The 22,494-nt window shown below is 39.2% G+C and overlaps 1 protein-coding gene across 6 annotated transcripts in view; it reads right to left on the minus strand.

Annotated features, from left to right (window-relative positions):
• Positions 1-22,494, minus strand: part of ENOX1 (ecto-NOX disulfide-thiol exchanger 1) — a 357,615-nt gene that overhangs the window by 74,278 nt on the left and 260,843 nt on the right. For all 6 annotated transcript variants that reach the window (XM_039716750.1, XM_039716752.1, XM_039716751.1 and 3 more), the window contains 2 exons: positions 17,634-17,867; positions 6,727-6,939 (listed from right to left, as the gene is read on the minus strand). In XM_039716750.1, the coding sequence (XP_039572684.1) occupies positions 6,727-6,939; positions 17,634-17,867 (447 nt within the window). The remainder of the gene's footprint in view (positions 1-6,726; positions 6,940-17,633; positions 17,868-22,494) is intronic.

Here is a 22,494-nt window from a genome sequence, read left to right on the forward strand (position 1 = left end):
ATAACATCTCTGTCATCGTCACAAACTACACCATTTATAATAAATCCAGTTATTTGACATGAAGCATGACTAGCGCACAATGAAGGGAGCAAGTATTTCAATCACTCATAGTTGCATATCATTATTCATATTTACAAGGTTTATTCAATCATTTATAAGCAGTCTGAACAGTTTTAGACGTACAGACCACATGGTATACACAGCCAAATCACCCTTTTGTGTGAAACCACCTTTCCTTCCTTGCCTAATGACTCTTCCCTCATCCTTTATTTCCATAGAACATTTACAGCCTCAGTTTTGAGATGCATCAGGCCTTCACCCCTGTCTCTACTCAGCAAGGCAAGTCAAAACCAAGCACATATTTCCACGTGATTAAAGCACATGCTTCTTTGCCTTGAACCTTGTGTCATCTTCTAGGAGACATGCAGATTCCAGGCAAGTGGCACGAGTTGTCAAAATAGACTGAAGTCTCTTGGAAGGTAGTGCTTTTATTTTTTTGCAAAATACCATGCATATTTAATGGACTACATTAAAAAAAAAAAAACAAGCACCATCTTAAAAATAACAGAAGAGCTTCTGTTGAAATTCTGTCCATGCTTAAATCAATACCAACATTTGTATTGACTTTAGGTGGAGTGAAAGCTATAGACAATGTAAGGAATGCAGAAATTCAAAGAAAATGAAACACAGAAGAATAAGCTATAGGAAATACTACAAATTGCAACCACAAAGGGTTATACTGAAAAAAAAAAAAAAGAAAAAAAAAAAGAAAAAGAGGAACTACAAGAACACAAGGTCAAATAAAAATTGAGTCTTTCATCTCTATTCTCTGCCACTGCCACAGCGTCCTGTATAGAAATGCTTTTGGGAACATGTGTATATGAGATAGAAAACCTCACAGATAGAAGCACAACTGAAAAAAGAATAAAGAGATCCAGCTGAGCTTTACTGGACAAATTATCAGTATAGAAACAAGCCAAGAGCACACTGACTAAATGAGCTAACAAAAGGAACTGGATGGATTGCAGAGGTTATTTTGTACTGAATTTTTTTTTTTTTTTTCATTTCTAGAAATACATCAAGGTAGAAAGTAATAGTGGCAACTAATGACATGAATGATTAATGTTTGTATTATAGTGGCATTCTATGGCACCAACTGAGAACTGGGCTGCACTGTAAAAACACATTATATGACTCAATCTCTTCCACAAAGAGCTTAATGATGACCTAAAAATTGCACATAAAGTAAGCTTATATTTTTGAATTAGTCAGTAGCAAATGAAAGAAAGACTGTAAGACTGGACAATTAAAGAGCAGGAAAATCCTTTTAAAAATTGTTATTAATGTGGAGCAATTCAAAGAATACTCTGGAAAGCATGATTGTATATTAAAAGTCTGACTGCTAAGAGAATTTTAACCAGCATGCTTTTAATAGTTGTAATGAAACTGGCTTCATTTTTGGTACTATGAGAATACTAAAAATTGGAAGGATTTTTGGGAGAAAGTACTGAAGTATGGAACTTAAAGGAAATCAGATGAGACAGAGATTTTAGCAATCATCATTATATCAATGTAAATTCTATCTTTTCTAAAGCAAGAAAGCAACTTCTGAAGTGAACCTGTAAAGAGAAAAAACAAAACTGATGCCAATCATTCTTTTGAAGAGGGCTCAGAAAGAATTTTTAACATTTTTCTTACTTTTTTAACATTAAAAAAAAAGCAGATTCTATCTGTGAAGGCATTGATAATATTGAAACAGCTAAAATCATATTGAGGAGGATCAGAGAATGAGAATGAAGAAACATGAAAGGAGGAGAATTTTGTTCAGTCTATTGAGAATGCTTTTCCCTCCAGAATTATTGAAATACAATTTTTTTATGGGAGTGTAATTCATGTCAGATACCTACCAGCTATTTGATAAAAATATCAGATGTAATCTAATATACCACTGGAGTCCTTTAGTAGAAAGGAAAGGAAAACTCAAGGTGACAGTTGTGAGAGTCTGAAAAAGGGGTACATGACACACAGCCTTCTCCCCAAACCTTTGATACTTCCTATATGGACAGGTCTACTGAATCAGCTCAAATCTGAATCTAGTTTCACTTCCTGTTTCACAAGTAAGGGCCAAAGATGCTTAGCAACAGGCAAAGCAGGTAAACTGCACAATCTCATAATCCACAGAATCATAGAATGGTTTGGCTCAGAATGGATCTTAAAGATCATCTGGTTTCAACCTCCTGCCATGGGCAGGGACACGTTCCACTAGACCAGGTTGCTCAAAGCTCCATCCAGCCTGGCCTTGAACACTGCCAAGAGTGGGGCATCTGCAGCTTCTCTGGGCACCCTGTGCCAGTGTCTCACCACTCTCACACTACGTTTCTTCCTGATATCTGATCTAAACCGGCCCCCTTTCAGTTCAAAGCCATTCCCCCTTGTTCATGCTCATGCTGGACATCAGGAAGAATTTTTTCACTGAAAGGGTGGTTAACCATTGGAACTGGCTGCCCAGGGCAGTGGTGAAGGTACCATCCCTGGAAATGTTTAAGAAATGACTGAACATGGCACTTGGGACTGTGGTTTAGTTGACATGGTGGTGTTCATTCAAAGGCTGGACTCAAATGATCTTGGAGGTCTTTTCCAACCTTACTGATTCTATCTATGATTCTAGGCGAAGCAATCTGGCCAGGGGGCTCCATGATAAAAACCACCCTCCCACTGTTCCCCACAGGCACACAAGAGACTTGGATGGAGACTTGGTTTCAGAGTCCACTAAGTCCATTACTTCTTTAGTAAAATGGACAAAAATGACCAAAGGATGTAGTGTCATAATCTGCTCAGAAACCAGCCATGGGGAACTTCATTACACCATGTGTATAACCTATGAACTTGTATACTGGGACACTTCTACCACCTTGTATGTCTTACTCTTTAGATATCAAATTAATTTTTGAATATGGAAATTTTGTTCACCCATAGGTACCTTTTTCAGTGTTGTCAAGGGAGACTGCATTAAATAGTCTGAAAACTCAGTAAGACGTAGGCAAAGTTTACAGTGCATGGAGAAGAGAGTCAGAGGAGGTAGTTGAAGCTTTGGTGTAGTCTAAAAAACCACCAACAGCCCAACAGGGATATGACTAGGGCCTCCATTTTCCTTAAACATGAGGATCAACGTCTGTAAACCACAGACAGAACAGGTGGTTTGGGAGGAAACAAAACAGAGACAAGTAGAAAGTCAAGGGGCAGTGTCACATGTATGTAAGATGTGGAAATAAATAGACGTCAAACCACAAAGGCAGACCTATTCAAAATCCTTAAAAAGAATCCATACATTAAGCACAAATTCAAATCTAAAAAAATCAAGTAATTTAATAAAAAGAAGGAAGTGGACATTTTTCTCTCTTTATCCCTTAAATAACTGAAGAAGCACCATACCTAGGCTAAGAGTCCCTGCAGCACTTAAATCAGGTGCTATAAATTAGTGGTGTGACAACAGTAATACACTTTATTTCACAGATTATCCTGTCACAAGTACCTTGATGAGGTAATTAATTCACGTGCTGAGCAATTGACCCAAATTTTTAGGGGTAATCTGCTCAGTAATCTCCTAAATACCTCCAGGCACAAATTTGTAGCAGGGATTTCAACGCCTGTACTTCTTTATTAGTTAGGCCATAAGATGAAATGTTCTGGTCACAGTAATCCTCATTAATAAGAAAGTATTTTCTACTGAGACCCACCAAGACTGTGTGTGTGTATGTGTGGGAGTGTGTATGTTCCAGGTGAGTGTAATTGAAGCCAATTTTATTTCTTTTTCACTCTCCATAGCATTCATAGCTGCCATTTTTATATAACTCCAAGTTCTTCCCTTATGCTACACCCGTCTGTATCAATGATGTTCACAATAAGTGGGATTAATCTGCTCTGAACAAGGCATGTGAAAAGTGGGACATCTGGTTCAGAGCTAGACCCCCTGTGAATCCTCTATGGGTAGCAAAGAAAAAATGGCATATCCAAGGGATGATTCATCTCATTGGAAGAGCACCATGAGGTCAGTTTGATGACTCATTCCGTGGAGATACTTATTTTTCTCTTGTAACTGTAAAGAAAGCCCAGTATGGTCAGCTCCAAGTTGACATCTGACCTAGTTCATGAAAGAGGACTGCCACATGATATTTTTAAAATACTGCAATATTTATGTCAAATGGCCACACAGCTGCAGCATTACACTAGACTTTTGGATTCTTACTGCAGAAGAGCAGAAGTGTGTTTTTGTCACTCTGCAGAATTTAACAGTCCACACACACCTATTTTGGACATCTCTTATTTTCAAATTCTTGTTCATAAAACAACTGACATATTGTAACCAATTATGCAGGACTGTGGAACAGCAATGGAAAAAGATGCACGAAAGACATTCCTCAGATCCATTCAAATACAGATCAATTCAAATTTCCTTGAAAAAGGGAAGCTCATTTCAGAATCTCCATGCTTAGCAATCTTAGACATATACATGTGCAAAGGAAAAACATTATCCATCTGTTCACAGCAAGTTTGCAAGGAATTTTAATAAGACATATTAATGCTAATAATGGTCAATGATGTTTATAAAATAAACAATGAAGAACATATGGAAAGCTTGTAAAACTTGTTCTTATAAAATCCACAGTGTAACACCTTTCCCTGAGGATGCTTCTTGCTGACCTTGTCCTCCTAGGCCAGATCTGTCAGAAACCTTTTTCTTACAGACTCTGCTGTTACTGTGGCACTAGGAAACTCACATTTTGAAGCCAGAAGAGCTATTTCTGTTTTTGTAAGTTCAGCATTCAGCACATTACAGGAGCAAAACAGATAGCCAAAACTGCATATTTCCACCTGAAACTACAGGGATCTCTATTTCCAAGTGACAGATGTTCTACAACAGTTGGTGACAAATGGGCTAATTTAGACTGATTTAACTAAAGTTCAGCCTGCTGACAATGGGGGACTTTTTTAATGCAGCTGAAGAAGGCATTTCTGAATGCTAGGGCTGGCTGTCGCACACAAAACTAGAGAGGCCCTGGTGTGAACTGAACAGCACGCCATGTGTGGTGCCTGCATCTCTGTGCCTCACACTGCCTTTTAGATGCTGAGACAGAAGACAACAATGCCTAGCAAATTACCAAGGGAATTAGCTGGTCCTTTAAATTTACTGTCTGAACATATGTCCACAGAAATCAAATGTCCTTGGCCCAGAATCTTTGATTCCAAGTTCTGGCATCTAAACTCTTACATTAGGATATATGCCCTATGGTGAATTTGTCTTCTGAGATGATGAGCCCTCTACCACATATGCAGGAAGCTTTAATGGCTGCTCTGCTAAGCCATACGAGTCCATCCAAGCTTATCTCTTCAACCCTAACTTTTAAAGAATGTCCAGTGAGGAACAAGAAATAAATTACACAAAAGCCTTTAGGCCTTTTTTTTAAATGTAAAAATTAGGGGTATGATTCAGAAATTACAATGTAACAACTTCACTGTCCTCTATCTGGTAAATTATCTTGAGTTTTGTTCTCAACTGGTACATGAGGGCAGGATCAAGGTTTCACCTTTCTGAGTATAATAATGCCTCTTCCTTGAGGAGCCATGAGTAAACATGTTAAAAACCACCAAAAATTAAATCAGTTTTCTTTCTCCTTTTTTCCCTTGCCTTTTTTTTTTTTTTCTTCTCATATTCTCCTCTCCTCAGGAAACTTCTAGGCAAGTATCTTTATCATTGTTTTATGAAGGAACCTCATTAGGGTAAGTTCACTGATTGTATTTCTGTACTAAGGAAACAGCTGCCCAACTTCACTGTCCTCTATCTGGTAAATTATCTTGAGTTTTGTTCTCAACTGGTACATGAGGGCAGGCTCCAGGTTTCACCTTTCTGAGTATAATAATGGCTCTTCCTTGAGGAGCCATGAGTAAACATGTTAAAAACCACCAACAATTAAATCAGTTTTCTTTCTCCTTCTTTCCCTTGCCTTTTCTTTTTTCTTTTTTTTTTTTTTTCTTCTCATATTCTCCTCTCCTCAGAAAACTTCTAGGCAAGTATCTTGATCATTGTTTTATGAGGGAACCTCATTAGGGTAAGTTCATTGATTGTATTTCTGTACTAAGGAAACAGCTGCCAGCACTAGATATTTAAGCCAGTTTATCTGCCCAATTAATACTGGCAGATCAGTCCTGATGCCAGCAGCAGTACCGCATACTTTTCTACTGTGGAGGTGGCCTTTATCTGTGAATACACCCCTATAAGTTACTGGATTTTACTGCCTTTTACCTAAACACAGGCTAAAAATATTACCTAATTGTGCTCTATTCTGTAATTGACCTAGTTAACCAACTGCCACACACAGGCTACATATCCCTTCTCTCAAAAAAACCATGACCTTTTCTCAGAGCAGTGAGGCCTCTGTCTTGTCCATTCTTGAAGCGTTATGTCTACACAACAGTAGACACTGTGAATAGAGCACGTCTTCATCTATTAATAAAAAAAAAACTACTGAAACTTTGCTCACCTTGAATAATAAGTTCTTAGGAATGGTCCTTGATCCTCCAAACTGCCATAGAGTATGGAATAGGATGTGAAGTAGAGCATGACTGCATTGCAACTACTTACCCCCAAACAAACAAGCAAAATGATAAAACCACTACCACCACCACCACCATCACTACAACAACACTGACAAAAAGGGAGTTACTTACATTGAGTGAGGATCCCTGTTAAGGCATTTTTGAAGCTCTCCTTGGCTTGCTCCATTTCTTGCTCGTGAGCTGCCTTCTCGTTCATGAGCCGGCGGACGTGGCTGTTGGCCGACTGCACCATGGAATAGAACTGGTTTGCAGAGCGACGATTCACCTCACCTCGCTCAATCCAGGTGAGCAGCACCGTGATGGCCTCGGAAAACTTGCTATCATCTAGAACAACCATGGCACAGGTTTCAAATTGCAGGCATAAATATCCTGCTGAGAACACATTTTCTGCTCCATGTCACATTAAAATCACCATAAATCCTGCTTGCAGTATATCATTTTGGGCAACTTTTGTGTCCTTTGTTCTATCAGATGTAAGAAGCCAATACAGCCATGTGAAACTACATAAATCTTCCTTCAAGACTTGTCTTCTCCTTATTTTAATAGCTTTCTCACAACAAAAAGCAGCCTCCCCCTCTCCCTGTGGCCTGAGTCTTCACTTTTGCAATGTGTCCCTTAAGCCATTCAGCGATATGGAATGACCTTACAGCGGGAGTGAGAAGACCTCTGTGGTAATTCATTGAGGAAATGAAATGTGTCTGTGTTAATCTGCTCAGCCAAAAGCTCAGTCTTGGAGCTTAGGCTCAGCCATACTTCTGTCAACAGATTTCACTAACATCATGTTGTTAATTAAGGAACAATGTTGAGGCTGAACAATTCCTCCTCAAAACATTGATTAATTACAAGGAACTGCTTTGAACAGACAATGTACCTGCATTTGTTTTGTATTATTTGTTTTGTACTATTTGTTTTATGTTTCACATTATATATTTTTTCACATATATATTTTTTTGAAGGATTCCAAATGAATCCAGGAAAACACCTAGACTACATCTTCATGTTTGCCATTCAGGTAATGAAAGTTGTTTTTCTCTGCAGAAAGATCGCCAAAACTGAAGGCTAGATTTTGTACACTCCCTCCCCAGGTAATCTTCTTTCCTCCGACAGTGCTCTCAGCTTCCTCAAAATACTCTAAGCACAGCATCCATTACACTTCAGGCTTCATCAGGATTAAGAGGAAACATTTCTTTTTAAGTCCCATTTAGACTGAACTGCAAGAAAATATTATTACAACAGTGTCTTCCTGTGGAACCATTTTTGTGCAATTTGATATCATTTTTTCACCAGGATTTTATTCTATAAAACTTCAATTTCCCAACAACTCATTTTAAACATCTCATCTAGTGCTTTTTGGGTATATTTCTGTACACATATTTTAGATGGTATGCACACCTTTCTGTAGGAGAAGGTATATGGTCATGGCAGGAAGATGTACTGTAGTCATAACCAACAGACACTCAAAACAAAAACTAGAAAATACTAAACCCAGCCAGCTGTGTTACAGGATACAGAAATATGTGACACAGTTTGTCAGACTCTGCTTTCCATGTACAAAGAATAATGAAATACTAATTGTTAAGTTATGACTTTGGCTTTTATTCTGAATCAATAATCACTTTCTTAAAAGGTGAGTAGCATAAAATACAGAGAGGACTAGAGGACACATGCTCTGTGCCCACAGCCGCTGAAGAAGAGATTTCAACATTGCCTGATCTTTAACATCTTATTAACTGAAACATGATTTCAGCTACTGCAATAAGATTTGCTCTCCACAGCTGAATAGGCATGTTCACCCAAGATCCCTCAAGAAAAAAGCGCATTCCCTGTGTACAATGGTGTATCTATTGTAAAACATTAAAATGTGATTCATTAGCACCATTCATTAATTTTTGCTGGACAGGAAGAGTCAGATGGGCATCCTTTAATTTCATATTGTCCCCTTGTATTAGACTCCACTCCTGAGCTTTGCTGGATGCATGCAGCAGGAATGCATTAAATGGCTCTGACGAGCGAGGTTGGCTGAATATAGACCCCAAGAAATGCCAAATGTGAACAAGACTCATGCAAAGCCTCTTCACTGCAAGAAAACACAAGGATAAGGCTCTCCAAAAGGCTTGGGCAAAATCTTCAGCCTGCTGAGTTGCATGGGAACTGGATGTCAAAGATGCAATACAGCCAAGAACTCATCCCTGAAACACAATGTTTATTATAATTACACTAGTAAATAAGAATAACCTGTAATGGTTTCTGGCAATATTAGCATGTACCCATGCATGAGGAAAATCAGCAGCACAGAAATATCCTCCCTTTTCCTTGTTTTAGTCTCTCCCCAGCACTCATATATGTGTTGTTTTGCTACAGAGCATCTATGAAAAAAAAAAACCACCCTCCCCTCATTTTGTTTTTATCAGACACAGTGGGTGTCTGTAAGGGATGTTCGTAAACATATTATCCTTCTGCCACATAGATTCTACCCATTTAAACGGACATGCTGAAAACCTGTTTTCATCATACTGTACTTCCAGGGAGCTGCAGAGGTCTGTGGGACTGTTATAGTTAATTCACAGCTCTGCTCACAGACCAGGAAAAAATCCTTTCAATGGTAAATATCAGCATCTTCATTGATTACATAATTAGAAGTTACATTCAAAAATGCTAGAGGGTAATATATGCACAACAGTAGCACATTAGTTAATAAAATCTTTTCTCTACAGTTTTAAATTTTATGTCACCTTAATTTCTAACTTTTATATTCTTTATATTCTGAGCTCACTTACTGACTGGGATAAGGTAACTTACTGTGAACCCATTTTTTCCATCCAGAATACTTTCTTAGCAATGAGAGATTGCCTTAGAAAATCAGATTTTTATATGAGATTGTTCATTTCTTTTTTAGTTAGTAGGTAAATAGTAGAAGAAATGCAGCAATGGAATCTAATTTAAACAGAGCGTGAACTGCCTTATGATTGCAGCCATTTATTTAAAAAAATAAAACAAAACTCCTAATTCTGTTCAAAATTATTCCCTCATGGTAGGATGCACATAATTATACACTGTTTAAAAACACACTCTTCAAATAAATTCCTTTATATAAGACATGTTCCCATATGTAATTGTTCTTTTAAAATAAGCATGTGGCAAATTATTTCTTACTCTTAGAGCTTTTTCCTCCTCCAAGTCACAGCATATTCTAAGCAAATAAGGTAGGTTTTATCAGTCCTGTTTTTGTTTGTTTAACAGTGAGGTGAACTGTGACCCCCCAGAAAGTGCCTGCTGCCCTCAAGCAGCTGCAAAGGGAGCCTGGGCTGGCCTGCTCCTGTGTTGACATCCCAGCAACAGGAACACGTTTGGTTGGAGTAACCCCAACATTCCAGAAGGGCACCTGCTGCAAGCACCTGCACCCCTGCGTGTCCCTGTAAAGTGCAGCTCTAACACAAGCTCTGACAACATCGTGTCATTTGAAGATTACCCATCCATCCAGGATGGCTTGCTGGGTCTCTGTCAATAGAGATTTCCAGGTGCTGCCAGACTCAATCACAGGGCACTAGAGATAAGATATTTCAAATTCCTCTTTTATCAACTACAGATATTTGACATTTAAATCCTAGCTCACAACTTAGATGAAATGAAATATAAAGAAAAGAAAATGCGTCCCTAGAGCTGCCCAGAAAATTGTAACAGGAATATTTCTATGAAAAAAGGGAATAATTGTTGACAAATGTTTTTCATTTTTCTGCTAGTAATTTGACCACCTCTAAGCAACCCCAACCAGAATAAACATTTAATTGAAAAAGCTGCGACAACAGCTGTTACAGAATGGTATCCTGGGAAAAGGTGTTGGGAACAGAGGTTTTACTTTCAGTTTATGGCATTTCCCTGGTGTAACACAGGGTAGAATTCAGCTCAGAGTACTGTCAAATGTGACTATTTATCTCTCAGTGTTAAGCACCTCCATCAGGTGCTTTCACAACTTGGGTGATGGTGTTTAAGGTCTTAGCCATTAGAAAGGACACAGACTAATCCATCACTCTGAAGCCAGGCATTCAAACACTCTTATTTCTATAATTTTTACATTTATAGATATATTGCAAATATAGCTAACTTGATATTTCTGTGTTTCAAAAGTGACATTGCATGCTGGATTTCTAACTAGGACAAGATCAAACACTGGGCTACTGATTTAGCCTTGTTATTATCTTTTCAACCCTGGTCTTTCTCAAATGTTTGAAAAGTATCTGAGATATTTCACACAACACTTGGAGCCTCTCTAAATCACAGCAAACATTCTACATTGTCCTATGGGCTATGGTGCTGTCCGGAGTCACCATACATTGTCTCTTGTCCCAAATCTTGCTCCCCTAATGCAACCTCCCAGGCTTGCAAGGACATGCTGAAAAGACAGAGCAGTTGGTCTTTACTCCGGTGACTACACCTAGAAAGCTCCTGTGCTGTTTGCCTGTGTTTTGGGAAGCATTAATGATCTCGTTGTTCTTGGCCACTCTGTATGATGGGAAGGGGCAGGCACACCTTTATGCCGAGTTCTGCCCCAACCAGCAGAAACACAATTAACAAACACCCCCTGAAGGTGTTCTGGTGAGTACTGGGCAAGACCCTGCTGCAGGGCAGGCAGAGGAAGGACAAGAGTGGTGGGATATGTCTCTCCTTTTGTGCCTCTGATTAACAGCCATCCTCTGTCAGCTGTAGCAGTGCCATGGGAAGATGTGTTCCCTGCCTCACCCCCATGCTCAGCATCATCCCTTTGCTCATGGTTTCACTGCCCTCAGTCTGCCTGGGCACTGCTCAGCTGCTCAGACTCCAGCTCCAGTTTGTCAAACTGGGCCCAGTTCAAACAAGAAGCTGGCACACTTCAGTTCAGGATGCAAACTTCTTCATTGCATATAACTGCAGCCAGGGGAGGATGTATGGCCAAGGTTACTCTTAATCTGACTTCTGACTTGATAATTTATTAAACTACAAATAAGATTTTAAATTGCAAAGACTGAATTCAACACAAAAAAGAATCAACTTTAGGAGGTGACTGCTGTGGGTGAATCAGGTCAGAGAAAAGGTTCACTAACCTCTCTCATCAGCAGGCTCAGCCCAGCTCCCCCGTGCATCAGGAACAATTTTCTTCCCAGCACACACCACTTCTGGTGCCAAAATGACAACCTATTTTTTTCTCTTGGCTTAAGAGCTTCTTCTGTACAGAGTGCCTGCCAGTGACCTAGAAACACAACTTCAGTCTACTACCCTCACCTTCTTTTTTTTTCCAGCTCAAATCCCTTATATAATTGTGCTATGCATCATACACATCAGTCTAGTACTTTTGGGATTAATAACATTTTTAACCCAGTGGCATTGCATAACAAGTAAGAATCAAGAAATACAAATTCTTACTGCCAAAGGGTTCTTTTAAAGAATGATTAATATCCACCTTACTATTTTTTAAATAGCCTTAACTGCATACTATAACCAAGAAACTCTTCCAGTTATGTAACAAATCTCTAAATGACACTAGATTTGATAAAAATACACATATATGTTCACTAAAAGATATACTAAAAAGTAGTCTCTTCCCCCTACATAATCAAACTCTTTCTTTCTTTCAAATTAAATCACACAAGATTCTTCCTGGGGTGGGTGTTTCATGTCAGACACAGAAATACATTATCTTCTCCTGCTGATGCCATTATTTTCAAAGAAAAGTAATTATGAGAGTATTGAGTTTCCTCCCTATTTCTCAAAATCACACCAAAAACTTTCAGATCAGAGAGCTGCCATTTCCCAGCTCTTAGTAATTAACTTGAGTCATTTTGCAGTGTGGTACATTTAATCCAGTGGGTTTATATTAAAACCTCAGAATCTGAATTGATAATACAGCTGAGGTGAGGGAGGATGCTTTTAGTGATGCACTAAGCAGTGAGTGTACCTCCTGTAGGCTTTGGGAGGGACATGCCCAGGGAATTGGGTTACCAGGCTGCTGATAGCTGAACCCACCTTATGCTCTTCTGCCAGCAGACAAAAGTGCCCTCGCACCGTGCCTGCTCACAGCCCCTGTGCAAGGCTCTGGGAGCCAGATGTATTGTGCCACAGCAGATGTCAGCAGCATATGGAAGAAGGAAGGAGAAAATGATAATCTAAAACCAGGAAGGGTGAGTGAACAGATTTGATGCTAAAGAATTGAAACATGTCTGTTTCAGGGCTCTGTCCTGATGTACCACTAATAAAAAAAAAAAAAAAATTGTGTTAAAAAAACATCCGGAGTCTCAACATTTAAACCTGGCATTCACTGGATTTGTTCATAGGATCTCACTTTGCACCCCCCATCTGATGTAGCTCTGCACTGAATTTGATGAGACTTGCCTCTCTGGGTGAGACTTGCATCTCTGCATAACTGCACTGTCTCTCCCATGCTCCACCAGTCTGGCTCCCAAGTGCATGGTGATATTGAAAGCAGTGTATTTTTCTTCTCAGTGAAATATCCTCTCTCCCAAGCAATTAAATGTTGTTTATATTTCAAATGATGTGCAAGAGTTGAGATTGTCAGCCTTGATGTTACCTGAGTCTTGTGCAAGGCACATCCCTCATTCTACTGTAACTGCCATCTATTTATTTAAATTTCCAATCTGTGCTCTCTTCAGGGGATAATACAGTGTCTGGCAAAGAAGCAGCTTCTCAATTTTTAAATTATATTTCTTAAAATGAAAAACCGTATGAATAACTTCCCTCTGCTCATAAAGAAACACTATATTTAAAAGGGAGGCAAATTCCAGGGTATTGTATTTAACTCTCAGATATTTATGTCTCCTTTGCTCAAAATATTTAAAAAACCAGATATTCAGATATAAGAGATGCCTTTGTTAAGTGATAGAACTATTTAGTTACCCACAGCTAAGACATATGTAGCATTTTAAAGGATCTTATTTGCAAGAAGTGATTTCTGAAAATGATACCATTAGGTACAGATATGCTTGAATTAAGAAAACCATAATGTTTGAAATCCTGCTTTGAAACACAAATGTCATAAGCACAAATTAAAATGTTTTGTTCCAATGCACCTGACAGAGCAGCCTTCCACTTAAAAGGTTCAGCCTATCTCCAGTTGTGTGTTGTTCTGGGCACCACATGACTTAACTGTTTATAACGCAGCCAGGGAAACAGATGTCAGAGCATGCAAATTTGAACCTAAATATCTACCGACACATTCCACTGTGCAGTAATAACACATCTGATTTAACACTGAGGAATTAAAATTTCAAAGACACACACAAATGCTGCAATGAACCAGAAGAAGCGAAAGTCACTTTTTTCTAGTGTAATTGCAGAAGACACAATATTCTGCTGGTTTTGTCAAAACAAGAACTCAAGGTCTATTTTGAAAGGCTGTTTAAGGAGGTAAATAACATTTACACTTCATTGTAAACGACCTTGGATTCCCAGAGTTCACATCTGTGAATTTACTGAAGTATTTTTTCAAGGAAACACAAATAAGAAGGATCTCATGCTCTTCATGTTACTCATCTTGTTGCAATGCTGGAGCTCATTTCATTTTGATAATCGAAGCTCAGGCTAATGACATGAATGGTGCAGGAAAAAAACGTTTATACTGCCAACAAGGAGAGAAGAATTAAGAAGGACTTCATTTGCAGGAGTAATGAAGATCTTAATAAATAAAAAAAGAAGGGAAAAGCAAAAGGGAAAGGGAGACAACATAAACACTTTGCTACACACTGAATTGCAAAATGGTGAAAAATTGCACTGGTCCATAGTTTAATGGGTTTCTTTAAATTCTGCAAAAATTAAGTGTTCAAACCAAGTTCTTTGCAGATGTGAAGGGATTCAGGGTAGCCCACAGGGAATGGAGAGTATATTATAAATCCTCATGTATATGAGGCCTCAGATGCAGTGGATTCCCAGCCCCAGTTACCAGGCACTGGAGAACTCGTTCCTTTGTTCTGTGAAGCTCCACACCAGTAGAGATTGCCTGGCTGAAAATTTACAATGAAATTCTGTTTCCAACTGGCACAAAAGTTCCTCTGTACTTTCTCACCCACAGTCACTGCTGTACCAGGTAATTTCAGCACACCAGAGGAAGAGGAATATGCTGACAACACTGGGGCAAGAGTTTCCAGCCATGTCTGTTACACAAAACCAATGATTTCTTAGTTTTATGCTGCAGTTTGCAGAAAGTGAAAAGAAGATATTGTCAAGTCTGTTACAGACTCAGTAAATATCTAGACCACATTAGGGGAGTGGCTGATAAGCCTACTTCATCTCTGCTCACCATAAGATTTCCTTGCTGTCAGGAACTGCCAAGGTTATTTTGACAACAAAAGTTGTTGGATTCAGACCAAGTTACCTACATCTGCGGTTGCAAAGCAGTATCTTGAGTTGAGATATTCTTAGTTATTTTGGCTTACTTTTTAGCTAGTGAACTTCTGGAGGCACTGCTGGAGCTGAAACCTGCATGTGGGGCACCTGCAGCTCTGTCTCATGAGCTGGCAGCAGAGCTCAGGAGTCTTCTGAAGTGGGCACCACAGCAAGGTCATGACCTTCCTGAAGAAAACAACTGCAGAGCATCTGCTGAAGAAACAGTCTTTCAAGTTAAATCCTGACAAGTGCAGATATATTGTCATCCTTCTTTACTTTAGGATGAATTCTCCAGGCTTTTGCAACAGTGCAAATGTGGTGATAATACAGGGACCTGAGATTTTAACTCCAAGTTTTACATATCTCAGTGAGTGTGCATATGTGTATGTCTATATGTGTATATAGATATATGTATATCTATATATACACTGCTACTTTCATCTGAAGTCCACATTTAAATTGTGAATGTATGATGATGGTTGGACTCAATCTTATAGGTCTTTTCCAACCTTAATGATTGTATGAGTCTATTAGATGAACTACCCCTTGCCAGAGTTGAAGAATTTTCTTTATTGTTGCTTTACTTCTTTTTTTAGGCTGTCACAAGACCCTTTGTCATGGTTTGACCCTGGCACAATGCCCTTGCCAGAGTTGAAGAATTTTCTTTATTGTTGCTTTACTTCTTTTTTTAGGCTGTCACAAAGAGCTCATGTGGTGATTGCATGTTGCCCAAGGGAGCCCATAAAGTTCAATGCTGCTATTTTACAGACACGGGCTGTGATGCCATAGGAAAGGCAGACCAGTGTAACTACTGAAGCCCACTCTGCCTTCTTTACTATCTAGAACAGAGCACAGCTCATGCTCACTGAAAGAGAGGGGTCTTTTCTGTATTCTCCATCCAAGGCTGGTGACTTTAATCTCACAACAATCACAGCAAGGCAACTGTTAATTAGCAGAACTTTTAAAATTTCAATATATTTTTTTGCTGGATTTTAATGATTTTCAATCAATAAAAAAAATAAACTTACCTTTTTTTTATTTAAGTGACGTACATTGCTGAAAGTTTATTTCTGGAGAAATAGTTATGCACATAGTATTGGTCTATATTATGCAATTATTTTTTTTTATATTCAACTTGAGCATATATGTCAAGTTCTGGTTAAATTTCCCTCAGGAGAACCAAAAATATAAATGCTTGGAGTAGATTTTAATTAAGTACGGAAACTTCCCATAATGAAAAGAAAAATCCTTCTATATATAGTCATCTTAAACATCTTGCAAAAACCCACATTCAGTTGCCCCAAGCAATGACTAGCCATATGGAAGAAATTGTCCAGACGTCTTGCATTTTCTGCTTTAGTTCAGGAAACTTGTAGGCCTTACTACATAAAGAAAAACTTCCCTACAAAAGATTAACTCCTAAAATAGCCAACTAAAACCAGATGGATCTAAAATTGGACTAGAAGCTAGGTATGAATTAAAAATTCTTGTATTAGGGTCTCTTTCTCCTGGTCTATAAACCCATCTGGGTTATTTCACCAATCTATCAGATAGATTGATGAATTATTTGATGGAAAAGTGCATCTGGTGGGGATGAGAGACAGCCAAACTAGTAACTGACAGAGGTAACAGCAACAACAGCAACCAATGCAGTACTCGGAGAGACAGCAGGGTGCATCTCTGCTCCACGCTCCAAGGATGAAACACTTTGCACTGTCCTTCTTCGGCTCCCCAAACATACTTCATAGTTAGAAGAGAGACCAGTGTGATGACAGCTAGATAGTCTAAGCCTAATCTCGATAATTCTGAAATAGTGGCAAGAATCACAGCTTCTTGTGACCTGGCACACAGTTAAGCAATGTGCTTGGCCATCATGGGGGAAAGAATGCCAAACACAACTGCTAAACACTTGATGAAAATAAATACAACTCTAAGAGGTATGAAGAGTTGTTTGCTAGATATTTCTTTTAAATTTTGTTACCATAAATAACTTTATTTCTTGTTTCTTACTGTTTATGTTAGCTATTAAAATAAAATGAATCCTTAAAGTGCACCCTTGAAAAATATTAACTTGGTAAATGTGCCTAGAAAAAAACAAACAAGGAAGCAAACACATACCAAAACATGACACTATCCTGCACAAGTAATTCTAACCCTAAAGAGGGAGTGAAAGAAGGGATGGCGTGTGTCAGAGATAAGTTGTGTCAGCTCATGAGGGCAATTTGAATGCCTGAGACAGTCAAGTGCATGTGATGGAGTAATCCACATGTCGAGGATTAAAGTAATTTGAAGAATAAGGCCTCTCATGTGAAGAAGGATGCTTGCAACAGGTTGTCTTGCTCTGAGAGTATTTCCAAAATACATGATTACAGCAACTTAACAGAAAAAAACCCCCATCTGTAGCATTCTGAAGGTTGTGTTTTAGCTGTTAAAACACAGGTAGATAGACAGATGTCATGCATTTCCAGCAGGTGGGTGAGTGTCATTACCATTGGCATAGAAATGGCAAAGAAAGCCATTTCAGTGGGAGAAAGCTAACAGGGCAAATAATGAAACACATCCGACAGAAACTGGCTTCACTGCTCTGGCCTCTCCATGGCTCCCGCTTTTAAGGAATAATAAACTGAGAAGTAGCAAATGCTGCTTACCTTTCAATTTTTCAGCCAGCAAAGCAGCTTCGTGTTCAGAATAATGCATTATTGCCGGAGGTGAAGGAGGGCGCAGTCTGTCCTCTTCCATTTTACGTCTGTGGCGTTCTTCTCTGGCCAGCATTCTTTGTTTGCATTCCCATTCATAAAAGTCATCTCTTGCCTGAGCAAAATCAACATGAAGGCGACCTGAATCCTTTTTGTCTGTGCTAGATCCTAATCTCATGCGGTAACCTGAAATCAACAAGTAGAACTAACTGTTGCAGGATTTATTTGCTTAAATTTCTCTTCATTTTTCCCCCCTTTTCAAGTGCAGCCAGGTAAAAATGTAAATTAACAGATTCCCACATATCTATGCAATATCTATCAATCACCATGTTTTCACAAGAAAATAAACATACATCCACTCATTTTTCTTCACCATTTCCTGTATCACCTATCACCATAGTACATGAACGAAAAAGTCAATCTTAAGGTATAGAACCTACATTTATGTTTAGAAGTCTCTCAAAATATGTCATTTTCCCACATGATGCTTCCAACTTTTAAAAGCACAGAAGTCAGATAAACAAAAACCAATTATTTAAAATAGATCTGTTTTAGACTGAATGGGGAGTCCTTCTTCCACTGATCCTGTTGAGATCATGTTCAGTGTAGCATTTTTCTCCACCCTGCCAAAGGAATTGGAAATATGGGGAAAGGCTGAATTTTCTAAAAGCCATGACTATAGGTGAACATGGAAATTGTGCTACATAAACTCCTGTGCCACAAAGAGTATGGTTCAATAACTACAGTGATGCTAGATCTCAAATTTTGAGACTTTACAATTGCAACCACTATTTTCAAATTCCCCAGTGAAAATAATCTAGCAGCAAATATAAATCACCTACAAATTAATTGAGTTCACCATTCCTTAAAGTAATTTCTAAAGTAGGGACAGATTTATTAGGCATTTGCAAGACTCCTTTCATAACAAATAATGAAACCTGTTGTGTCTTATCTTTAGGGATATTCTGCATATTCATAATTTGGCCAATGTATCATATTCTAAAGTTAGCACACTGCACAGCTTTAAGTTAAGGGCTACACAGCAGCACAAAAGGGTCCTGCTCTGAACTAAAACTCTTGACTACTGTCAGAGGTCAAAAAAATCATGCCAAAGCTATAAGAGGAGATTTTTGTGGCCATATTTGGGCACCTGTCTTTTTTCCAAGTTTTATTTCTAAGGCACAAATATATACACAGAGCAGTTCATCTAACTTTTAAAATGCCAACTCAAAGAAAGTTTGAGAAAATACTATGTAGAAGGCTTCAAACAGAGCCTTCAAATGTGAGTAAAATTAATCAGTCTACACAGGATAGCTCTAATTTCTCCATGCCAACACACAACAGCCCAGCAGAGATTTCTCAAATGATGGGATGCTGAAGAGATGAATTCTGTGCTGAGCTGGCACACAGGAAGCTCTTCAGAAATGCACACTACTGCAACCACTGCATAATAACTCCAGGGAGAGGAAACTTCTATTCAAAATGTCAGGAAAAATGGTGTTTGCTGCTTTTGATTGCAGAAAGAGAACCTACCTTCCAGTCTTGTGGTTTGCCTGTAGTTTTAAGAGCTTTAGCACCTCACCACCACAGTTAAAACTCAGTTCTGAGCTTCCTCAAGGAATAGCAAAGCTGAGAATTGTGTAGTAGATTAAGCACATCCTTGCAGAAATGTGTATCTAGGCATACTCTGTTTTACTGCTGGAAGAACATTGTGCTGTATGAATACAAGGGATTGTCTGTACTACAGCACACATGAGACAATAGCTTCAAAGACATTAAATATCCATATATGTAGTAATCCTTCAAATAAAAAATAATCTGGGTGCCTTTTGATTTAACATTTTCCTTTCAAACACCTTGTGGAGTTCAGCTAAGGAGTCTGCAGGTGAGGAAAAGATATGACTTTCATTGTCCAGCAAGGAGTGCAAACCCAGATGAAAAACTTGAGCTAAGTGTTACAGAGGTCCTTCAAAACCAAAAGGCATGAAAAACTGCCTTACCAAGGAATGGTTTTGATAGGTTCCTACCAATGGAACCTATCAAATCTGGTCTCCAAGGTTCAGGAGCTTGGGGTAAAGTAAACATGGGTATTGTAGGAGTGTCAAAGGACGGGACTGTTTATTATTTTAAATTAGTCTTGGCTTTATTTTCTCTAGCTTAGAGAAGCAAACACCACTCTTTTCCTCCAAAAGCTTTTTGTGGCCATGTATGTAGCTCTAGTCCCAAGGCGTTGAAGGGAAGAGTTAAAGATACACCCTATTCAGTGCGACATAATAGAAGAGTGTGTGTGACCTTTTAGAACTGGGCTCTGAACTAATGAGGGTGTAATTATATGGTTTTATCCACAGAGGTGTAGGCACAAAGGAGTCAGCCAAAAGGGGTCAGTGGTGCAGCTACCCTGATAACTGTGACAAATGTTAGCCCCCTGCTCCCCGCCAGTTTGGCGTGCCAGCTGCATTCCTCACACAGTGTTTGCTCTGTGCCAGAACAGCATTATCAGCAATGCAAAGGACACTGCCAAGGTGCCAGGTCTCGTGAACCTAAAATTAGATCTCCCAGCTGGGCTGCACTTTCCAGGAAGACTCAATCTCTCTTCCTCTCCCCCCGCTGTCTTTCGCCTCCATTGGCAGGAGCACAATAGTTATGGGCAGAGTCAGAAACACAGCACTGCAGGAGGCAAAGCTCTTGTGGACTTCAAGGCCCCTCACATAGGGTGAATAAAGAGCTAATGAAAAGGACTATGCATCTATAGGTTCTGTGTGCACTGGCAAAGCTGAGAAGCTGAGTTGTGGCCCTCATTTTTGAAGTAAATAGGAAAAAAACTTGAACAGTGTACATTGCAGTAGCACTGGACAAATGGTTCCCTTTGGGAAACCAAATTAACAGATTTTGGAAATTTACCATGAATCACACTAGAAAAATGTGACTGCTTGTTTAACTATTAAGACTGAAGGGGGCCAGCCAGCCAAGTGATTAGCACCAGCCCAGAAACTTAGAATAACCTAGCTAAGAAGGGACATTGGATATCACCTAGTCCAAAGCAGGATTAGCTTCAAAGTCAGATCAGAATGGTCACAGTTTGGCATCTTTCCCTTAACAGAAACAAAAAATACCTTAAGGATGGTTTCTTGCACCTTCATGTACTGGGCTTTAGACACTACAGGACCAATGACCTGGCCAGTGAAGAACAGACCCTTGATGGTTTGATAACCAGAAAGACTCTGCATGCACAACTGGCAGGTTGTTTTGTACATGAGATCCTCAGGCACCCATCTGTGCTGGAAATTTTGAGCCTCGAGGCAGCTGGGAGGCTTGGTTTTTTTCAATACCATGTCTCCCTATTGATGTTTGAGGGTGTTTGAATGTGTAAGAGAAACACCTGGCACTGCCTCCCCTTCATGCATGGGCAATTAATTTTTCTCCCCATCTCTTTGCTCAGGGCTGCAGCTAGCATTAACTTTGTGCCTGGCTTGTCATTTTTAATTTCAGGTTTGCACACAGTGGAAGACGAGAAGTCTTTGGGAACCTGCCAAGATCCTCACTTTAAAGAAGCAGAAACAGGAAAAGTTAATGAAAGTACTAAATAAAAATCAAACAGTATTTTCATATCACAGGTCTAGTGCAAACTCCATGGCTTGACTTACCTTTGAGTGTTGCTATACTGGGCACCAGCCAATAGCTGAGGGCTAACTGGGGATCTAGATCAGAGTGTTAATGGTGATCAGAGAGAACTTAAAATGAAACAAGTAAATGGTACTGAAAGGAAACCCACAGGGGAAATATCAGCGCAGGAAAAATGCACACATGGGCTTTTGGAGTATAAACAGGTCTGTCTCCAGACACCTGTTTGTCCCATATTTTCAAGTCTGGGGCCATCAATATTTGCAGGAGTTACTGAATTTTCAGCCAAAAGAGTAAAGTACATACAGTTTTGAGAAAGAGCTTTCTCATGGGCTGGTATGATGATTTTGGAAAGTCTTTTCCTTGGGAGATCAAAATATATCTTTAAAGGTTAAATGAAACATAGCCTTCCTCAAGTCGACACTCTTATCATAGTCTTCTACCCATCTTCCAGTCTCCCTTTTCATACATGTGTACTTAGGAGTACAAAGAAAAAAACCCCAGTGATTAAACTGCTTGATGGATTTTGTAATCACTTGCTCTATTCTGATGATAAGCATGGGATAAATGCAAAATTTGATGAGATTAGATGGGGTAGATAGATAAAACTGATTAGGTAGACAAAATTATCATTATACCAGAGATATCAAAGGCATGACTTTCCCCTAATATAACACACATATTATATTTGTACATCTCTTTTGTCTCTTACAGGGAAAATAAAATGCCTCAAAAATATGCTTTGTTCCCACCATTTCAGAATATATTATGTTTGAGAATATAATAAAGACTGGTAAAACCCCCCCCTGATATTTCAGGACAAGGAAAACATGCCCCTGCCCCTGCCTAGTGCCAGACCTCCCTGGTAGTGGTGGGGGACAGTCAGTGCTTCATGTTTCATCTGCACAGTTCAGCAGCCTTGCTAAAAAGAAGTGGAACTTGCCTACAGAGTGCTCCTGCATTTCTTTCTCATCCCTGTCAGTTGCACTGGAAGAATGAAAAGCGGGGAGGAAAACACGGATGGGAAGGGAGGCTGCAGAGCAGATGTAAGAGAAAGCACAGACAGCAGCGCAACTGTGATGGAAGGAAACAGAGGAGGGAATGATGCACCAGGAACTTGGAATTAAATTTGCAGAAAATTCAGAATGAGGAAGAATGAGGAAAGGAATCTTTCACCTCTGTTTCTGCTCAT

This window comes from Passer montanus, unplaced genomic scaffold (genome assembly GCF_014805655.1).
Source record: "Passer montanus isolate IOZ18808 unplaced genomic scaffold, ASM1480565v1 scaffold36, whole genome shotgun sequence".
Taxonomy (NCBI): domain Eukaryota; kingdom Metazoa; phylum Chordata; class Aves; order Passeriformes; family Passeridae; genus Passer; species Passer montanus.